This window comes from Chiloscyllium plagiosum, unplaced genomic scaffold (assembly GCF_037043375.1).
Source record: "Chiloscyllium plagiosum isolate Xiang-an unplaced genomic scaffold, Cpla_swu_hap1 HiC_scaffold_19, whole genome shotgun sequence".
NCBI lineage: Eukaryota > Metazoa > Chordata > Chondrichthyes > Orectolobiformes > Hemiscylliidae > Chiloscyllium > Chiloscyllium plagiosum.
This window is the reverse complement of record NW_028270157.1, coordinates 13758998-13779853: the sequence shown is the minus strand read 5'-3', so window position 1 is coordinate 13779853 and position 20856 is coordinate 13758998. Positions and strand designations below refer to the sequence as shown.

At 43.6% G+C, this 20856-nt stretch overlaps 1 protein-coding gene across 2 annotated transcripts in view; it reads left to right on the top strand.

Moving 5' to 3' along the window:
- Positions 1 to 10713, top strand: part of cunh12orf56 (chromosome unknown C12orf56 homolog) — an 83301-nt gene extending 72588 nt beyond the window's left edge. For both annotated transcript variants that reach the window (XM_087997030.1, XM_043709959.2), the window contains one exon: positions 8351 to 10713. In XM_087997030.1, coding sequence (XP_087853156.1) covers positions 8351 to 8468 — 118 coding nt within the window. In that variant the 3' untranslated portion in view covers positions 8469 to 10713. The remainder of the gene's footprint in view (positions 1 to 8350) is intronic.
- Positions 10714 to 20856: the final 10143 nt, after the last annotated feature.

The window sequence follows — 20856 nt, the reverse complement described above, 5'->3', positions numbered from 1 at the left end:
CTCTACCACCCCAGAGCCTGCCTTTTGCTCATTCTTTGCCTCTGTACTTGCTTAAAACCTGAAGCATCTTTTTGAAGGTCTGACAAAAAGCCTTCAACCTGAACGGTTTACTCTTCCCGAAGACACTGCTTAAAAGTTGCTGAGTGTTTTCCAGCAAGTGCCCTCTTGCTTTGAAGGTACTGCAGAAAATCAGGAACCAGACTGTATCGTATCCTTACATCAACCAGAAAATTGTTTGTGTAACTCATGGATTTAGATCCACCTTAACTGAATGAGACCAGTTGGACAAACACAGCACTGCTAACAGTTTGTGGATTGCATCCTTACTATTCACAGAATAAATGCATTTGCGTGGTTTAATTGTATTTATAACAGCTGTCCCTGTGCAAACATTCCAGCTGCTGCTAGGGTAATGAATGTTTATTGTTGACTGCACTGTTTAGAAACTAGGATGAGGTGGGGGAAGGGGAAATGAGGAAGCTGTTGAAGTCCACATTGATGCCCTGAGGTTGAAGTGTTCCGAGGCGGAAGATGAGGCGTTGTTCTTCCATGCGTCTGGTGGTGAGGGAGCGGCGGTGGAGGAGGCCCAGTACTTCCATATCCTCGGCAGAGTGGGAGGGGGAGTTGGAATGTTGAGCCACGGGGCGGTTTGGTTGATTGGTGCGGGTGTCCCGGAGATGTTCCCTAAAGCGCTCTGCTAGGAGGCACCCAGTCTCCCCAATGTAGAGGAGACCGCATCGGGAGCAACGGATACAATAAATGATATTAGTGGATGTGCAGGTAAAACTTTGATGGATGTGGAAGGTTCCTTTAGGGCCTTGGATGGAGGTGAGGGAGGAGGTGTGGGCGCAGGTTTTACAGTTCCTGCGGTGGCAGGGGAAAGTGCCAGGATGGGAGGGTGGGTCGTAGGGGGGCGTGGACCTGACCAGGTAGTCACGGAGGGAACGGTCTTTGCGGAAGGCGGAGAGGGGTGGGAAGGGAAATATATCCCTGGTGGTGGGGTCTGTTTGGAGGTGGCGGAAATGTCGGCGGATGATTTGGTTTATGCGAAGGTTGGTAGGGTGGAAGGTGAGCACCAGGGGCGTTCTGCCCTTGTTGCGGTTGGAGGGGTTGGGTCTGAGGGCGGAGGTGCGGGATGTGGACGAGATGTGTTGGAGGGCATCTTTAACCACGCGGGAAGGGAAATTGCGGTCTCTAAAGAAGGAGGCCGTCTGGTGTGTTCTATGGTGGAACTGCTCCTCCTGGGAGCAGATACGGCGGAGGCGGAGGAATTGGGAATACGGGATGGCATTTTTGCAAGAGGTAGGGTGGGAAGAGGTGTAATCCAGGTAGCTGTGGGAGTCGGTGGGTTTGTAAAAAATGTCAGTGTCAAGTCGGTCGTCACTGATGGAGATGGAGAGGTCCAGGAAGGGGAGGGAGGTGTCAGAAATGGTCCAGGTAAATTTAAGGTCAGGGTGGAATGTGTTGGTGAAGTTGATGAATTGCTCAACCTCCTTGCGGGAGCACGAGGTGGCGCCAATGCAGTCTTCAGTGTAGCGGAGGAAGAGGTGGGGAGTGGTTTCCCCGGCCCCCAACGCCTCATCTTCACCATGGATATCCAATCCCTCTACACCTCCATCTGCCACGACCAGGGCCTCCAAGCCCTCCGTTTTTTCCTCTCCGGACGTTCCTCTACGTTGGGGAGACTGGGCGCCTCCTAGCAGAGCGCTTTAGGGAACATCTCCGAGACACCTGCACCAATCAACCAAACCGCCCCGTGGTTCAACATTTCAACTCCCCCTCCCACTCTGCCGAGGATATGGAGGTGCTGGGCCTCCTCCACCGCCGCTCCCTCACCACCAGACGCATGGAAGAAGAACGCCTCATCTTCCGCCTCGGAACATTTCAACCCCAGGGCATCAATGTGGACTTCAACAGCTTCCTCATTTCCCCTTCCCCCACCTCATCCTAGTTTCTAACCTCCAGCAAAACAGTGCCCTTGACTTGTCCGGACTTGTCCGACCTGCCCAGCTTCTTTTCCACCTATCCAATCCACCCTCTCCTCCCTGACCTATCACCTTCATCTCCTCCCCCACTGACCTATTGTACTCTATGCTACTCTATCCCCACCCCCACCCTTCTCTAGCTTATCTCTCCACGCTTCAGGCTCTCTGCCTTTATTCCTCTTGAAGGGCTTTTGCCCGAAACGTCGATTTCGAAGCTCCTTGGATGCTGCCTGAACTGCTGTGCTCTTCCAGCACCACTAATCCAGAATCTGGTTTCCAGCATCTGCAGTCATTGTTTTTACCTGCACTGTTTAGAAACCTAGTGGCCATTAGTTGCATCAAAATCAATATTTGTTGGAACATAAATCTATTGGCAATAACTCAAAGGATTGAGTATTTATAAATGGTCATGGCAAGATTCAGAATCCAACTGTAAAGACAAATGTTTCATAGGTATCATCATAGGTATATAGGTATTTTGTCTCATTGACAGCCACGAGGGCCCAGAAGACTGGAGGTTGGCTGATGTGGTGCCACTATTTAAGAAAGGGTGTAAGGAACAGCCCTGGAGCCATAGACTGGTGAGTCATATGTCAGTGGCAGGTATCTTGTTGGAGTGGATTCAAAGAGACAGGATTTACATGCATTTGGAAAGGCCAGGACTGATTAGGGATAGTCAACATGGCTTTGTGTGTGGGACATCATGTCTCAGTAACTTGAATGAGTTTTTTGAAAAGTTGACAAAGAAGGTAGAGTGGTAGATGTTGTCTATATGGACTTCAGCAAAGCGTTGGACACGGTTCTGAATGGTAGACTGGTTCGTAAAGTTAGATCACATGGGATCTGGGGGGAGCTAGCTAATTGAATACAAAATTGGCTTGAAGATAGGAGACAAAGGATTGTGGTAGAGAGTTGCTTTTCAGATTGGAGGCTGGGACTAGTGGTGTGCCACATGGATCAGTGCTGGGTCCACTGTTTTTCATCATTAATGTAAATAATTTGGATATGAAAATAGGAGGAATAATTAGTAAATTTGCAGAATTACAAAATAGGTGGTGTAGTGCACAGTGAAGAAGATTATCCTAGAGTACCACAGGACTTTGATCAGATAGGCCAGTGGGCTGAGGAGTGGCAGGTGGAGTTTAATTTAGATAAATGTGAGGTGTTGCATTTTGGTAAGACAAATCAGGGCAGAACTTATATAATTAATGGCAGGGCACTGGGGAATATTGCAAAACAGAGACCTGGGAGTGCAGGTGCATTGTTCCTTGAAAGTTGAGTGTAGACAGGGTGGTGAAGAACACGTTTGGTACGCTTGCCTTCATTGGCAATGAGTGTAGGAGTTGGGATGTCATGTTGTGCCTGTATTAAGACATTGTTGAGGCCACTTATCAAATGTACAATTGTGTACAATTCTTGTCGCCCTTTTATAGGACGAATCTTGTTAAACTTGAGAGGATGCAGAAAAGATTTACAAAGATGTTGCTAGGGTTGGAGGGTTTGAGTTATAGGGAGAGGCTGAATAGGCTGGGGCATCTTTCCTTGGAACATAGGAGTCTGAGGGGTGACCTTATAGAAGTTTATAAAATCATGAGGGGCATGGATAAGGTGAATACCTATGGTCTTTTTCTTTGGGTGGGGGCAGCCAAAGCTAGAGGGCATAGGTTTAAGGTGAGAGTGGAAAGATTTAAAAGGGACCTGAGGGGTAACTTTTTCATGCAGAGGGTGGTACGTGTATGGAATGAGCTGCCAGACGGAGTGGTGAAGACTGGTACAATTGCAACTTTCAAAAGGCATCTGGATGGGCATATAAATAGGAAGGGTTTGGAGGGATATGGGCCAAATGCTGGCAAATGGGACGAGATCAGATTGAGATGTCTGGTCAGTGCGGACGAGTTAGATGGAAGGGTATGTCTCCATGCTTTAAGACTAGGTAGATGCATTTAAGGAGACAGGACAGACAGGCATATGGGGGAGATGGGAAAAGAGGATGCTATTAAAGTGCTAAATATGGATTGTCAAATTTAGCTTCTGTTATCTGAATGTTACACCTGAGACCTCTGATGAACCAAAATGGTTATTTAAAAGGAAGACACGGAGACAAAAAGTTGATACAATTCTCACCTGGGCCCAGATTCAGGCAAGAATTATGAGACCCTTATGGAATAATTGAAACTGTGCGCGCTCAAATTGGTTTCCTTTAATCGAAAGACATCAAAACCAATTTGAGTTAGTGTCAGGAAATTCACTACTCCTCTTGTTTAATTCATGTGTTTTGATAATTTCACATTTTGGGAGATGGAAGCCTCATCCGCTGGTTAGCCACCTTGGGAAGGCGATGGTCGTGCACTCCAGAATACAAACTGAACTAAATTTCAACAGCTGCCTCTGAGATGCAGGGCAGAGCAAAGGAGAAAATGAATTTGTGAGAACAAGAGCTGGAACTGTCCCCTGTTTGTTTCTCTCTGTGCCCCTGAAAACAGAGAAAATAAATTGGAGAATCAATCATTGATCTCAAAGATATATAATTCGGGTTAGGGCTGGGATGATGCAAGCTGCTGATTAATCAATCGTGGGCTAAGGTTAAGAATCTAACACCTCAGAACTCAAAGGACTTTTTAACTACACAACCTTTATCCTCCCTTTGTGTACCACACTCCCGTTTTAAACTTTTTAACCTGTGTTTGTATGCGGGTTGAAGCTCACATTTTTATTATGATTGGTGGGGGGAAAGGGGTTAGTCATAAAGTTCCTTTATCTTTCAATCAGGACACTCTTTGTAATTGGCTCCTTCATTTTCTAGCAAAGCACATTTTGATCGAATTGCGATAGCTACGTGCAAAAAAAAACCTCATTATGGTTGACTGTGAGGGGAATAAAAATAGGAAGGGACAATTTCCCATTCGAGGAGAAAGTGAGGTCTGCAGATGCTGGAGATCAAAGTTGAAACTTTATTGCTGGAACAGCACAGCAGGTCAGGTAGCATCCAGGGAACAGGAGATTCGACGTTTCGGGCACAGGCCCTTCTTCAGGAATGAAGAAGGGCCTGTGCCCGAAACGTCGAATCTCCTGTTCCCTGGATGCTGCCTGACCTGCTGTGCTGTTCCAGCAATAAAGTTTCAACAATTTCCCATTCCTCAACTACTCATCAAAATTTGTTACATTGATAGATTTAGATGTGGAAAGATGGGAAGAGATTGAGGGGAGCAAAATACTGGTATAGAATGGTTGGGCTGACGATATGCAAGTACGTCTGTCGGAGAAATTAGCCCAATAAATCAGAGATCACAAAACACAGATCGAAGTGAAACTAACAAACAGTTTCTTAGTAGGCAATATTGTGGAAGAGAAATAGACTAAGCTGAAACAGCACAGACAGTCTGTCCAGGTAGCCGAAAACTCTCTTCCTCGAGCTGAGAATTAAGCCAGGTTTTATAGGAATCTTGTACAAGGAGGTTAATTAAAATGGGGAAAAATACAATGTATTTGAAAATTAAGTAAACCAGTTACAGTGGTGAAAATTGAAAAACAGTTCTCGGAAGAATGTCCTGATTGTTGATATAATGTAACATCCTGGCAGCATCAATGAGTTCTTAATGGGATCGGGAGATTCTAGCTCTCTTTGCAGGTAGGTAAGAATGTCTCTTTTGAAACAAAGTTAAAAATCACACGTTTCATCAGGAAGGAGCAGCTAGTGCTTCCAATTAAACCTGTTGGACTATAACCTGATGTTGTGTGATTTTTAACTATGTACACCCCAGTCCAACACCAGCATCTCCAAATCTTTTGAAACAGTAAGGTGTTTCCATTGTTTCTCTCCTGTGAGCAAGGTATTCTGGTGCCTCTCTGTCTGACCTGTCCTTTGTGTGGCTTTAGTATCACTGGGTTATGAGACTGCCCTCAGGGCTTTGGGACAGCTGTGTTGACCGTGTCCAGGAAGCTTATTGTTAGTTTGTCTTGGGAAGTGTATTCCCTTGTCTCCGAGTGACTATGGTCATGTTTGGTTTCTCTTGTCAGCCAGGTTGGTCAATATTGAGGCATTCTGGGTGTTTCTTGTATGGTTTGGTCAGGTTTGATTTTCTGTGTTCTGTGTAGGCATGCTATGGGTAGGCAGGGTGGCAGATCTTTTCCATAATGTCCTTTGTAAAATTATTGCATAGAATATGATGTTCTTGACAAACTGGCAGATTATGCTGGAGATCACAGCGGGTCAGGCAGCATTCATGGAGAGAGAGCAAGTTAACGTTTCGAGTCTAGATGACTCTTCATCAAAACAGATTCGTTTGTTGTTGTATTATCTCAACTCATTGAAGAAAATAAATTATTTACCTAGGAAACAGTACATTTTATTGAACATGTTTTTTTTAATCCACCTTTCCACCTCTGACCTTAGAGACAGTGATTAATAGTGATTCCCTGCACAGTGACAGCTCTGTAGCACTCCACCTAATTGTACCTGCACAGATTGTCTCAAGCTTCTGGCTATACAGGATATTACAGTCAATGCTCTTGTCAGTTTCATCCATAATCCACACAGATGCACCTTCTGGCTGATTATTTCCTGCACTGTTTCTCCCCGTCCAGTTCCTGAGTTCAGAATACGCTGGAGTCATTAAAGTGTCGCAAGAAAAATTTAGAACAAGGGTATCACTTGCAGAACCAGGAATTATCGTTCATCTTAATCATCCTCAGGAAGGTTCTGAACCACAGCATGGTGAACATCCCCCTACCCTGTGCAGTTGGGCGGGTGGCAAGTTCAGGATTTTAACACAGCAATGGTTGAAAGAATCCCAAGTTGCATTTTTAAAGCACTTAGGGATGTTCCAAGGTGTTTCACAGGAGGGTCATCAAAATGTGTCACTGGGTTGAATCTTACCAGAAATCAACTAAGAGTCTGTTTTGTTGGGATTCACAGAGGTATCTTCTCCATGAGGCCTAGTGAGTTTTCTCACGTGATTTGTAACAAAATTGCCTCAGTAACACCATTACTTCACAGTATTCAAACACCAGAGACAGTTTGCTTCTCTTTCATGTCTATGATTTGATGTAACGGTTTCTTCCGATTCCTGAACTTGAGAGTTTAATAGTCTTTGTGTTGATTAGTCATAAAACTGAGCTTAAACTTTCTTAATTTCTCTACAGCCTTCAAAGCTCTATTTAAACACTCTTCATCTGGAACTTTCAAATCAAACCATTAGACTGAGGGAATCTACTTAACTATTCTGAGCCAAATCCATCAGGACGAAGTTAAAAATCACACAACAATAGGTTTATTTGGAAGTATAAGCTTTTAGAGTGCTGCTCCTTTGTCAGGTAGCTTTGTCCACCCCAATCCAACACCAGCATCTCCATATCATGTCCATCAGGAGACATTGCTTCTTCCATCTATGTTCAACCAGCATTTAGTCAAAGTAAAATCAAAAGCTTTCCAAGCTTTCGATGTTTCCCCTAAGTAAAACAAAAATCAATTCCTGATCCTTCTAACTGGAAGCAAGCTAATCTCTTCAGTATTTACTCTGACCACTCATAAAACTCTCCCACTGCAAAAGAATTCCCATCGCCACTCCAGGAAGTCTCTCCCTTTCATACTCTTTATTTTAAATAAAAACAATGGCTCCAAAAATACTGACATTGACCAAAACCCAGATGCCACTAATTCAAAATCCAATTCTAAAGTAAATGATTTTAAAATACATTTAAATCTCTCACCTTACATCACAGCAAGTGTAATTTTGTACATGTATGAATTTTTAATATATATGTATTATGTCTAAATCAGGACTTCAGTTCTGGTCTACTTCCTATTGGAAAGATGTTGTGAAACTTGAAAGGGTTCAGAAAAGATTTATAAGGATGTTGCCAGGGTTGGAGAATTTGAGCTATAGGGAGAGGCTGAACAGGCTGGGGCTGTTTTCCCTGGAGCATCGGAGGCTGAGGGGTGATCTTATAGAGGTTTACAAAATTATGAGAGGCATGGATAGGGTAAATAGGCAAAGTATTTTCCTTGGGGTCGGGGAGTCCAGAACTAGGGGGCATAGGTTTAGGGTGAGAGGGGAAAGATATAAAAGAGACCTACGGGGCAGCGTTTTCATGCAGAGGGTGGTACGTGTATGGAATGAGCTGCCAGAGGAAGTGGTGGAGGCTGGTACAATTACAACATTTAAGAGGCATTTGGATGGGTATATGAATAGGAAGGGTTTGGAGGGATATGGGCAGGGTGCTGCCAGGTGGGACTAGATTGGGCTGGGATGTCTGGTCGGCATGGACCGAAGGGTCTGTTTCCATGCTGTACATCTCTATTACTCTATCTGTAATTGTAATGTTCTAATGACTGTTACCCTTTTCCTTCACCTCTTTGTGTATAGGTACTACATTCAAACTGCCACAGTGGAAGCAATGCTCCCAGTCCATTATGCTGTCGCCCAGCCTACGATTCGTCTCCTACGCCAAGTACTTAGCTTCGTCCTCCACAAGCTGATCTAATTTTTCAAGAGGATTAAGCTGCAGTTAGTAATGAGTATCAGATTCTAATGAAATGGATGTTAGTGTAAATATTCACACATGTACTTACCTACTGGATTTATGGAAACCAATAACAGTTTGAAATCTATCCCTATCCTTACATTGAGTCTTACATAAAACTATAATTGAAACTTTGAATGATAAAAAAAGTGTACTTTATAAAATAAATAAGCTTGTAATTTTTCACTGTTAACTTGGGGGGGGCTGGTTGCAAATATTGAACTTCAGTTAATGGATAACTATATTTTTATGTTATCTTAATTCACATAGAAAGGTATTTTTAAAATTAAACATGTTGGAAGTCTTGCTAGATTAAAGAAGCTTATTTTTATGTTTTCTGAAATGAATATGCAGTTTGTAAGTCAGAGCTTAAAAAGAAACTGCATTTGATCATAGAGATTGGATGGTTTGCCACAAACATGTTCTCAGTGTGAGAATGTCAATGTTAACCAGGCCATCAAAGGATAGGAACACAAGTAATTGGAGCAGGAATAGGTCTGAGGCCCCTCAAACCTGCTCCACTATTCAGAAGGATTATGGCTGATCCTCAACCTCACCCTTGACTTTATAATATCCAAATTTATATTGATCTCTGTCTGGAACGTACTCAGCAACTGATCTCCCAGGAGTGGAGAATATCCTATGGTGCACCACCCTCCTGAGTAAAGGAACCTCTCCCCAATTTGATTGGAAATGGCACACTGTTTATCCTGATCCAATCACCTTCGTTTTCCATTGCACAGGTGAGGGAAACGGCTTCTCAGCTTCTACTCTGTCAAGCTGAAGAATTTAATGGTGCAGAAATCTGAGTGTATCCACTCCAAGTGATGCTGATTTCATCATGTACATGTTTCAAAATGAGATCACCATTCATTCCTTGAAACTCCAGAGAGTATAAGCCTATATTAAAAAAAAAGCAGAACGAGCTGGTTCCCAACAAGAACAGTGAGAATGTGGGCTGGCAGTCAGTCTAAATGTTAATTGCTTTGGAAAAGGAGATCATTCAACCTCTTAAACCTGTTCCGCCATTCTGTCAGATTAAGGCTGCCTCAGTTCCATAATGCTTCATACAGTAGCCTAAGAAAAATCTACTGATTTCAATTTGTTCTAGAAATCTCAAGCCTGCAACATGACACAGTTTGCCTCTATTTGTTCTCTGTCCAGGCACCATGCCTAAGAGAGTGGTAGAGATCGTGGACTTGCATTTGATTTTGATATATGTATTGCAGTGGCCTACCTTTCCCTTCTGCAGGATGGCTGACCAGGAAACTCTCCTGCTTTCAGCTGCCACTGTCGGGTGCATTGGAAGGGCTTTTGCAGGTTGGCAATCAACCTGTCAGGTTGTGTTCTGAGCTCACCTCCCTTGGCCATCAACATCAGTAGTGAGGCTCAAACCTGGACCTTCAGGCTCAGGGGCAGAGACACTTCCTGATGGAACATGGGACCGCTCTAACCCATTAACCAGCCAGACTTTGGACTTCCTGCCAGTGAAGAAAGATGCAGAAATGCCAGCAGGCAGGAGGGAAGCACTGTTACCAAGAATAATTTCATCTGGTCACATTTGTTACTCGCACACGTTACACAGCATAGCAATGGACAAGTCCAGGAAGGCCGGTATCATATAGATTTGATCCTGGAGGTTTTTGGGAGCAAAGAAAATGTTGGATAAATAGTCCTTCAAAAAGGAGAAAGATTTGCTCGAACAAACCGCTTAGGAGTGAAGCTTAACCCTAGGAATACAATATTAGTGAAGCTGTCCATTCAGTTGTTGTCTAGGAAACTCACTTTAAGTTAATATTCCATTGCTGGAGGAACGTTGGAGAGACACAATGGTGCTAAGCTAAAGATCAGTAAGATCTTGAGTTTCTGCTTAAAAGGGACTACTGGTCTTATCATTGACCTCCACAAGGTGTCTTGTATAGATTCTAGTTGAGCACAGGACTTGCTTAGCTGTCACACACCCATGGTTGAAGCATCAATTTACCAGACTACAGAGCAATGGTTATCATATGGACAAGAGCTGCCACTGCCTGTAACCCAATATAAATCACTGCCTCAGAGATAAGCAAAATACACATGGTTTACATGGTGGAATGTCCTTTTACTGATTGTATAGGGCTTTTGTATATCTTTTTATCTTACTAAAACAGTTGCATTTTTGTTTACATATTTATGTATTTGTCAATGTAAAAGTAAATATTTTTAAATGAAAATATTGTCTGTAAATGTTATTTCATTGCAAAAAAGATGGTGCAAAAACTGGTTCATTTACAGAGTCGTAGAGATGTACAGCACGGAAACAGACCCTTTGGCCCAACTCATCCATGCCAACCAGATATCCTAACCTAATCCAGTCCTATTTGCCAGCACTTGGCCCATATCCCTCTAAATTGTTCCTATTCATATACCCATCCAGATGCCTTTTAAATGCTGCAATTGTGTTTGCCTCCACCACTTCCTCTGGGCAGCTCATTACATACACGTACCACCCTCTGTGTGAAAACGTTGCACCTTAGATCCCTTTCATATCTTTCCCCTCTCACCCAAAACCTATGCCCTCTAGTTCTGGATTCCCTTACCCCAGGGAAAACACCTTGCCTATTTATCCTATACATGCCCCTCATGATTTTATAAACCTCTATAAAGTCACCACTCAGCCTCCGAACACTCCAGGGAAAACAGCCACAGCCTATCCAGCCTCTCCCTAAAGCTCAAATCCTCCAACATCTTTGTAAACCTTTGTTTGTTTTTGTGTTAAATGCTTCACTGTGTTTAGTTGTTTGTGATCTTGAGCCATATTACAACCTTTTCCTGATAATATCACTCACCTCTGTGCGAAAACTTGAACTATCTGATCATCTGAATTCAGCAATTTGAAGAATGTGTGAATAATTATCAGTAATGGACACTATTTGTCCCATTGAGCCTGCTTTTGTCATTCTGGAAAGAAAGAGAATATCTTTTACAGTCAACAAAAACAAATTGGTGAAGAAATTCAGCAGGTCTGGCAGCTTCTGTGGAGAGAGAGCGAGAGAGACACAGAGTTTATGTTTCAAGTCCAATGACCCTTCTTCAAACCTGGCCTCATTAGACTCAAACCATGAACTCTGTTTTCCCTGTATAGATACTACCAGACCTACTGAGTCTTTACGACAATTTCTGTTTCAGATTTCCAGTGTCTGCAGTTCTTTGTTTTATTCCTTACAAGTAAACTATACCCAGCTCTGAATTATAAGACTGCAGAAAGAATATTAATCTATTGTGCACTATGCATCATTGATGCTGGTTAATAAAAGCCAAAGGCTTATGAAACATTATTGTCCACAACCCCGCACCGCCCGCTTCTACCTCCTGCCCAAAATCCACAAAACCTGACTGCCCCGGCCGACCCATTGTCTCCGCCTGCTCCTGCCCCACCGAACTCATCTCCGCATACCTTGACACCGTCCTGTCCCCCTTAGTCCAAGAACTCCCCACCTACGTTCGGGACACCACCCATGCCCTCCACCTGCTCCATGATTTTCGCTTCCCCAGTCCCCAACGCCTTATCTTCACCATGGACATCCAGTCCCTGTACACCTCCATCCCCCATCACGAAGGACTCAAAGCCCTCCGCTTCTTCCTTTCCCGCCGTACCGACCAGTACCCTTCCACTGACACCCTCCTTCGACTGACTGAACTGGTCCTCACCCTTAACAACTTCTCTTTCCAATCCTCCCACTTCCTCCAAACGAAAGGAGTAGCCATGGGCACCCGCATGGGCCCCAGCTATGCCTGCCTCTTCGTAGGGTATGTGGAACAATCCATCTTCCGCAACTACACTGGCCCCACCCCCCACCTTTTCCTCCGCTACATCGATGACTGTATCGGCGCCGCCTCGTGCTCCCACGAGGAGGTTGAACAGTTCATCGACTTCACCAACACCTTCCACCCCAACCTCAAATTCACCTGGACAGTCTCAGATTCCTCCCTCCCCTTCCTCGACCTTTCTATTTCTATCTCAGGCGACCGAATCAACACGGACATCTACTACAAACCGACCGACTCCCACAGCTACCTGGACTACACCTCCTCCCACCCTGCCCCCTGTAAAAACGCCATCCCATTCTCCCAATTCCTTCGACTCCGCCGGATCTGCTCCCAGGAGGACCAGTTCCAAAAACGTACAACCCAGATGGCCTCCTTCTTCAAGGACCGCAATTTCCCCCCCGACGTGGTTGACGATGCCCTCCACCGCATCTCTTCCACTTCCCGCTCCTCCGCCCTTGAGCCCCGCCCCTCCAACCGCCACCAGGACAGAACCCCACTGGTCCTCACCTACCACCCCACCAGTCTCCATGTACAGCGCATCATCCGCCGTCATTTCTGCCACCTCCAAACGGACCCTACCACCAAGGATATATTTCCCTCCCCTCCCCTATCAGCATTCCGTAAAGACCACTCCCTCCGTGACTCCCTCGTCAGATCCACACCCCTCACCAACCCAACCTCCACTCCCGGCACCTTCCCCTGCAACCGCAGGAGGTGCAAGACTTGTGCCCACACGTCACCCTCACCTCCCTCCAAGGCCCCAAAGGAAACTTCCATATCCGCCACAGATTCACCTGCACCTCCACACACATCATCTATTGCATCCTCTGCACCCGATGTGGCCTCCTCTATATTGGGGAGACAGGCCGGCTACTTGCGGAGCGTTTCAGAGAACACCTCTGGGACACCCGGACCAACCAACCCAACCACCCCCTGGCTCAACACTTCAACTCCCCCTCCCACTCCACCAAGGATATGCAGGTCTTTGGACTCCTCCATCGCCAGACCACAACAAAACAACGGTTGGAGGAAGAACGCCTCATCTTCCGCCTAGGAACCCTCCAACCACAAGGGATGAACTCGGATTTCACCAGTTTCCTCATTCCCCCTCCCCCCACCTTGTCTCAGTCAAATCCATCGAATTCAGCACCGCCTTCCTAACCTGCAATCTTCTTCCTGACCTCTCCGCCCCCACCCCAGTCTGACCTATCACCCTCACCTTGACCTCTTTCCACCTATCACATTTCCGACGCCCCTCCCCCAAGTCCCTCCTCCCTACCTTTTATCTTAGCCTGCTGGACAAACTTTCCTCATTCCTGAAGAAGGGCTTATGCCCGAAACATCGATTCTCTTGTTCCCTGGATGCTGCCTGACCTGCTGCGCTTTTCCAGCAACACATTTTCAGCTCTGTCCTTTATCTCTGACTAGGTCACTGCTGGTGGGATGCCCTGGAGACAATGAAAAGTGCATTAGACTGGGGAAAGTCACTTGGCATGTTCAACATTAATCTTCCTTAGTCTAATTTGGTTGCTATAATTGAAGGGGAATTACACTGAAGGGGTGAGTGCATGGAATTGTAGATAAGTGTCAGACACCCCCATCCTACAGCTGCACACACGGTTTTACCTACCAACATGCACAGAGTCACACAATTTCTCTCATAGAATATTAATCAGCTCAGCAAATACATTCTATTTTGTTCAAAAAGCACAGGATTTGTAGATAGTCAGTCAGTGGGGCATTTTATAAATTCCTACTTTGAAAGTAAAAGACACAGACAGACTCCGAATAAGACTCATGCTTAAAATACATTGTTTAACTGGAAGTGTCACCTCCTTTATATTGATAACACCTTAAATTGTCTCAGGGCAGTGACTTGAAAGAAATTCTAGGATTTGCATACTAATCGAAATCTGCACCTTCGTTCTAACTGATTAAAGATTTAAGAACCGTCTTGCGTGTGCTCGCTTGCATGAGTTGTATGTCCCTTTGATTTTTTCCTTATCAATTCTGTGTCTAAAGTGTTCCTTTCTCACTAGCACCTGACGAAGGAGCAGCGCACTGAAAGCTAGTCTTTTCAAATAAACCCGTTGGACTACAATCTGGTGTTGTGTGATTTTTGACATAGCTCAGCAGAACACACATAAGTGGTGCATTGATATTGAAAATAATGGGCACAGTTAGAGAGTAGATGTTTTAAAACAATACAGAGGAGTCTCGATTATCCTAAGGACATGGGCGGGGAGTATTTCGTTCGATTAATTGAATGCCGGATAACATAGTTTAGCCAAGCATCAGGACTTTGCGATCTTGCTGAGTAATCCGATATTCGGATAATAGAATGTCGGATAATCAAGGTTCCTCTGTATTAAGTAATTATTTTAAATCACAACTAATGCTGAAAGAGACTGTTGTTTTAAAATATGCATTTTTAAAAATCTTTCATTGGTTCCTGATCAACCAATTTGACGGGGACCCACATTATAGAGCCGGCACAGGAATCACAGAATTGCTCCAGCACTGAAGGCGGCCATTGAATCCATTGTGAAGATCACAGTGGGTCAGGCAGCATCTGTGGAGAGAAAGCAAGCTAATGTTTTGAGTCTAGATGACTCTTCATCTAAATGACTCTTCACCTAGACTGGAAATGTTAGCTTGCTTTATCTCCACGGATGCTGCCTGACCCGCTGTGATCTCCAGCATCTGCAGTCATTTGTTCCTACATTCAGTCCACTGTTTCTGCTCACTGAATGTGCAATTCACTTAGCGCCATATTCCTTCCTTCTCACTGCAACCCTGCGTTTTCTTCCTTTTCAGATTACCATCAAATTTCCATTTCCCAGTTCCAGTTGAAGCTGCCTCCACAATACTGTCAGGCGATGAACTCTGGACCCTGATCACTCACTGTACCAAAATCATGAAGTCAGATGGTATAAGGTGGTTTGTATTCCCTCAAGGATAGAAAATAAAAGGGGATCAATCAAGGTGTATACAATGTTAAAGGGATTCAGTACGGTGGACACAGAGAAAGTATACCAAAAGAGAAAATGCTGGAAAATCTCAGCAGGTCTGGCAGCATCTGTAAGGAGAGAAAAGAGCTGATGTTTCGAGTCTAACTGACTCTTTGTCAAAGCTGCCACAGAGAAAGCATACCTCTGGTGGGCAAGTCAAGAACATTAAAGTTTGATCAGGACCACTTAGAAGAAAAACGGGGAAGTGTTTTTTCCACACATGACAATGGTACAAATTTGCAAAACTGTGGGGCAATTAGAGTTTTCAAGACAGGAATTGGTAAGACTTTTATCAAGTTATCAAAGGAAAGCTGAGCAGTTCAGGTCACACATCAGCTATGAACTAATTAAACGCCAGAGCCAAGGGGATAAGCAGCATATACTTGTTCGTACCACAGGTTTAATTGGAAGCACTAGCTTTTGGAGTGCCACTCCTTCTTCAGGTGGTTGTGAAGGAGCGGCGCTCCAAAAGCTAGTGCTTCCATTTAAACCTGTTGGACTATAACCTGGTGTTGTGTGATTTTTAACTTTGTACACCCCAGTCCAACACCGGCATCTCCAAATCATTGTTGGTACTGTACTGTTTCTAAGATTCCTGCGTTAATATATCACAATGAAATGCAGGTCTGACAACAACTGGATGGTGTACACAACTTATTTTCTTAATAAAATTTTGGAGCTGATATTTTTCCCCCATGTGGTTTTCTCAGGCAGTGTGCATGGGTAAGTAATCTAATCAGAGAATCAACTGGAATAAAGCATAGAACTGCAAACGCTGGAAACCTGAAACATAAACAGAAGTTACTGGAGAAGCATCTGTGGACAGAAAGCAGAGTTAACATTTTGCTTCACCACACCCGAAACATTAACTCTGCTTTCTCTTCACAGATGCTGCCAGACCTGCCTAGTTTCTCCAGCTATTTCTGTTTAGGTCAACTGAAAAGTTGTCACTTGAGGAAAGACAGTACAACTTTCTGAAAACATTTTCTGTGTGTCAAACCTCCTGGACAATTGGCCATTTATATCTAGAGCACATAGCTTTGCTCCCTGTATCCCTTTGACTACCCGAGAACCCTCACTGGACTGCCTTGAATGAAAGTATATCCTTTGTTAAATAGGTAGACCAGAACGGTATACATTTTACCAGATGTGTTCTCACTAACACTCCGTGTAACTGTAATAGTGCAGGTTATTCTGCTATAATGCATGTTTCGTTAATGTGAATTTGCTGTAACATGTTTGATGAATCGGGGACACTGTTTCTAAAGCACGAATGTTTAAAGCATGTATTGGTTATAACACAATTCCAGCCCCATTAGTTTAAATGGTACTGCTATTACGTGATTTTCTTATAACACGGGATTGCACGAGAACTACCACGTTACAGCAGAACCGACTTTACTTTATTCTTGCACTTCAATTCCCTATCAATTAAGGTAAACGTGTTATTTCTTGCTGTACTTGAAAACTAACTATCTGTTTTCCTTGCCCAAGTGCACCTAAATCCTTTTGAACATCAACATTTACAAGTGTCATGTCACTAAGACATGAATGAAATTAAAAGGAAACTGGTCAATCCAAATTCTACTTTCTTGTCTATTTAAAACTAACCCTGAAACAAAACATAGAATTTGCTGGAAAAGCTCAGCAGGTCTGGCAGCATCTGTGAACTGAAAGTAGAGTTAACGTTTCAGGTCCAGTGACCCTTCAGAACTGACTGTAGCTAGAAAAAGGTGGTGATGATGGCCTGGGGTTGGTGGGGAGGGGGAGTAAATGATAGATGGAGATGTAAGTCAGAAGCTAAAACTAAATTTTCCTGGCTACAGAACATGGCTGTCATCATCAGCAAGCTGAACTACAATTCTGGAAAGTTCCAACAGTAGTTACAAGGAAGAATTTAGACACCATCATTCTGGAATCTCTCACCCTTCATTGTGTGAGCACTGCAGTCAACAACAGAAAAAATACTGTAAGTGGTATCTCTCATCATCAGGGGCTAGTAAAAAAGGGAGTGACAACAACTTTTGCAAAGATGCTAATAGTTCCAGCTAACTCCTAAGGTGAAGAATGGATCCTTGACCAGAGAGTTAGAAATTAATTGTTAAAATGAAACTGACTCCGTCGTGGATTCATCACAAGTCCCTCTGGCTTTTAGAAAGTTTTTAAACATTTTTTTTGGGATCTTGGTCAACCTACTTTTAACATCAGAACAGGCAAGAGCAGCAGGTCACTGTAAAACACGTTTCAGCCGTAACACACGAAAAAGTAGAAAACTTGAACCTCCTGGGCTGTGTGCCTTTCACAGAATATAAATCAGGAATACTAGAATCATGGAGATGTACAGCACGAAAACTGACCCTTCAGTCCAACTCGTCCATGCTGACCAGACAACCTAATCTAGTCCCACTTGGCCCATATCCCTCCAAACCCTTCCTATTAATATACCCATCCAGACACCTTTTAACTGTTGTAACTGTACCAGCCTTCACCACTTCCTCTGGCAGCTCATTCCATTAGCTTGAAAAAGTTGTCCCTTAGGACCCTTTTAAATTTTTCCCCTCTCACTCCCTAGTTCTGGATTCCCCCATCTCAGAAAAAAGACCTTGGCTATTCAGCCAATCCATGCCCCTTGTGATTTTATAAGCCTCTATTAGGTCACCCATCAGCCTATGCCCAGCCTATTCAGCCTCTCCCTGTAGCTCAAACCTGTAACTGAAACTGCGGAAACTGGATCTGTGGCCACGGAGGTCGCCCTGTGTACAGACAAAAAAAATTATATCCATTGCACTTTCTGTAATTTCCAGTTTGAAATGTTTTGCCCTCAGGCTGCATACTTGACATGGAATTAATCTGTAAGCATTTAAAACTGTTACAATTATGCTGAGTAGAACATGCTATATAGGGACAAGTTGAATTGTATGATGAATTCTATTACATTCAAATTGAAACATCTCAATGTATTTTCTGAAATTTCATGATTATAGTAAATCATGGAATTATTGAAGTTGCACAAAGCCATTAGGCCCATTGTGCATGCACCACTTTTATTACCTCGTGCCAATCTCCTGCCTTTTTCCCATATCTTTGCACAGTATTACTATCCAAAATAAAAATCCAATGCGTTCCTGCCTCCATTACATTTCCAGGCACTGCATTCCACATCCTAACTACATACTGTGTGGAAAAGTATCACCTTTGCTTCCTTTGCAGATCACTTTAAATTTATTTGCTACTGTTCTTGGCTCTTTCACAAGCAGAAACAGCGTCAAACTATCCTATCTTTGAAGAAAAAGCACTTCAGGCTGCCTGCCACAAGTTTCAGTCTTCTCAGAACTGGGCCTATTCGAAATTTAATTACTGACTGAAGTCAAGAAGAACATTAAAATTTCAATCTGCCTCTCTCCCCTTGTCTGTAACACTAGTTTTTTTTAAAAAAAATTACCTTACCAAAGTAAATAATCTCACATTTCCCTACTTTAGACTCCAGCATATATACATAGATTAGAGTAAAAATTGGCCATATGATCATGGTTGATCTAATTGTGACCCCTTCCTCAACTTTCCTGTGACCTATCTTGTCAATCAATAGTCCATCTCATTCAGTGTGAAAAGTATTGCCTTCACTGCTCTCTGGAGAAGAGAATTCCATAGACTAATGACCCTCTGATAGAGCAAGTTTCAGCTCATCTCTGCTTCGAATGGAAAATCTCTTATGAGCAAAGTTCTAGTTTCACCCACAAGGGGAAATATCCTTTCAGCATCTACTCTCAAGTCCCCTCAGAACCGTAAATGTTTCAATAAGACTATCTCTCTTCTCAACTCCAGTGGATACAGGCCCAAAGTTTCCTCTTAAGAAAACCACACCCCTGCACTTCCACACCCAAACCCAGCAATCCATGAAGTGAACTGTTTGTAATGCCATTGTATTCTTTTTCAAATAAGGGGACACTCAAACTGGACACAGTATTCTAGATTTGGTCTCACCTATGCCTGGGATAACTTTAAGCAAAAACTTGTTACATTCCATTCCCCTTTCAATAAACAACTTAAATAGACCTTAAAGGCAAGAGGAGGCTATTTGACCCTTTGAGGGTACTCCCCACGGTTAATCTGCTTGTAGTCTCAATTTCATATTCCTATTTGCTCCCATAAACCTTGATTCCCTAATCTATGAAAAATCTCTCTAACTCAGTTTAATTTAAAGACACAGCCTTCACCATCAGGGAACACAGAATTCTACTCGTATTACCCTCATGAGAAAAAAACATACCTCCTCTGACATAAACGGAAATGTCTTATTATTAAATTATATTGGCTTGTTTTTGTCTCTCCCATAATAAGAGGCATCTACTTTTGCTCACTGCCCTCAGGAGCTTATGTACTCAATGAGACCATCTCTCATGTTTTTAAACATCAATTCACTAATCTTTCTTCAAAAGAAGTAGTGGTCGCTGTTCAAAAATAACAGGAGGTAATTTTAAAGGGGAATCGTTGCAGGGCTAATTTTGAGGGATGGTCAGTGAAAGGGGGTAGTTTTAAGGTGGAGGTCAGTGAGGAATAGTTTTGGGAGTTAGTGAAGGGGGTAATGTTAGGGGGATATCAGTGAAAGGGTTAATTTTAAGGGAGTAAGTGAAAGGAGGTAATTGTAAGGAGTGATCAGTGAAAGGGGAAATTTTAAGGGGGAGTGATCAGTGAAGGGGGGTGGGGGGGTTAGAGAAAGGTGGTTTCTACAGACCACCTAATAGCAGTAGAGAGATTTTCTACAGACTACCTAATAGCAGTAGAGAGATTGAAGATCTCACAGGCAAGCAGATTCTGGAAAAATGCAAAAGTAGCAGGGTTGTTGTTATAGGTGATTTCAACTTTCCCAATATCGACTGGAATCTCCCATGTATAAATGGTTTGGATGGAGTCAATTTTATCAGGTAAGTTTCCTTACTCAGTATATCGACAGATCGATGAGGGGAGAGGCCATTTTGGATTTGGTGCTCAGCAACGAGCCAGGACAGGTGTCAGATCTCACAGTGGGAGAGCACTTTGGTGGCAGTGATCACAATTGCCTCACATTTAGCATAGCCTTGGAAAGTGAAAGGAGCAATTACTGAGGGAAGATATTCAATTGGAGAAAAGGAAATTATGTCGCTATCAGACAGGAGTTCGGAAGTATAGACTGGGAGCAATTGTTCCACAGAAAGGGCACAACAGACATGTGGATACTATTTAAGGAGCAGTTGTTGCAAGTGATGCACAAATTTGTTCCTCTGAGACAGGTAAGAAGGGGTAAGATTAAGGAACCTTGGATGACGAGAACAAAAGAACTTCTCGTCAAAAGGAAGAAGGCAGCTTATGTAAGGTGGAGGAAGCAAGGATCTAGAACAGCTTTAGAGGATGACAGGCTAGCTAGAAAGGAACTCAGAATTGGATTGAGGAGAGCCAGGAGGGGGCACGAAAAAGGCTCGGCAAAAAGGATTAGGGAGAACCCAAAGGCGTTTTACTCATATGTGAGGAATAAGACAATGATCAGGGAG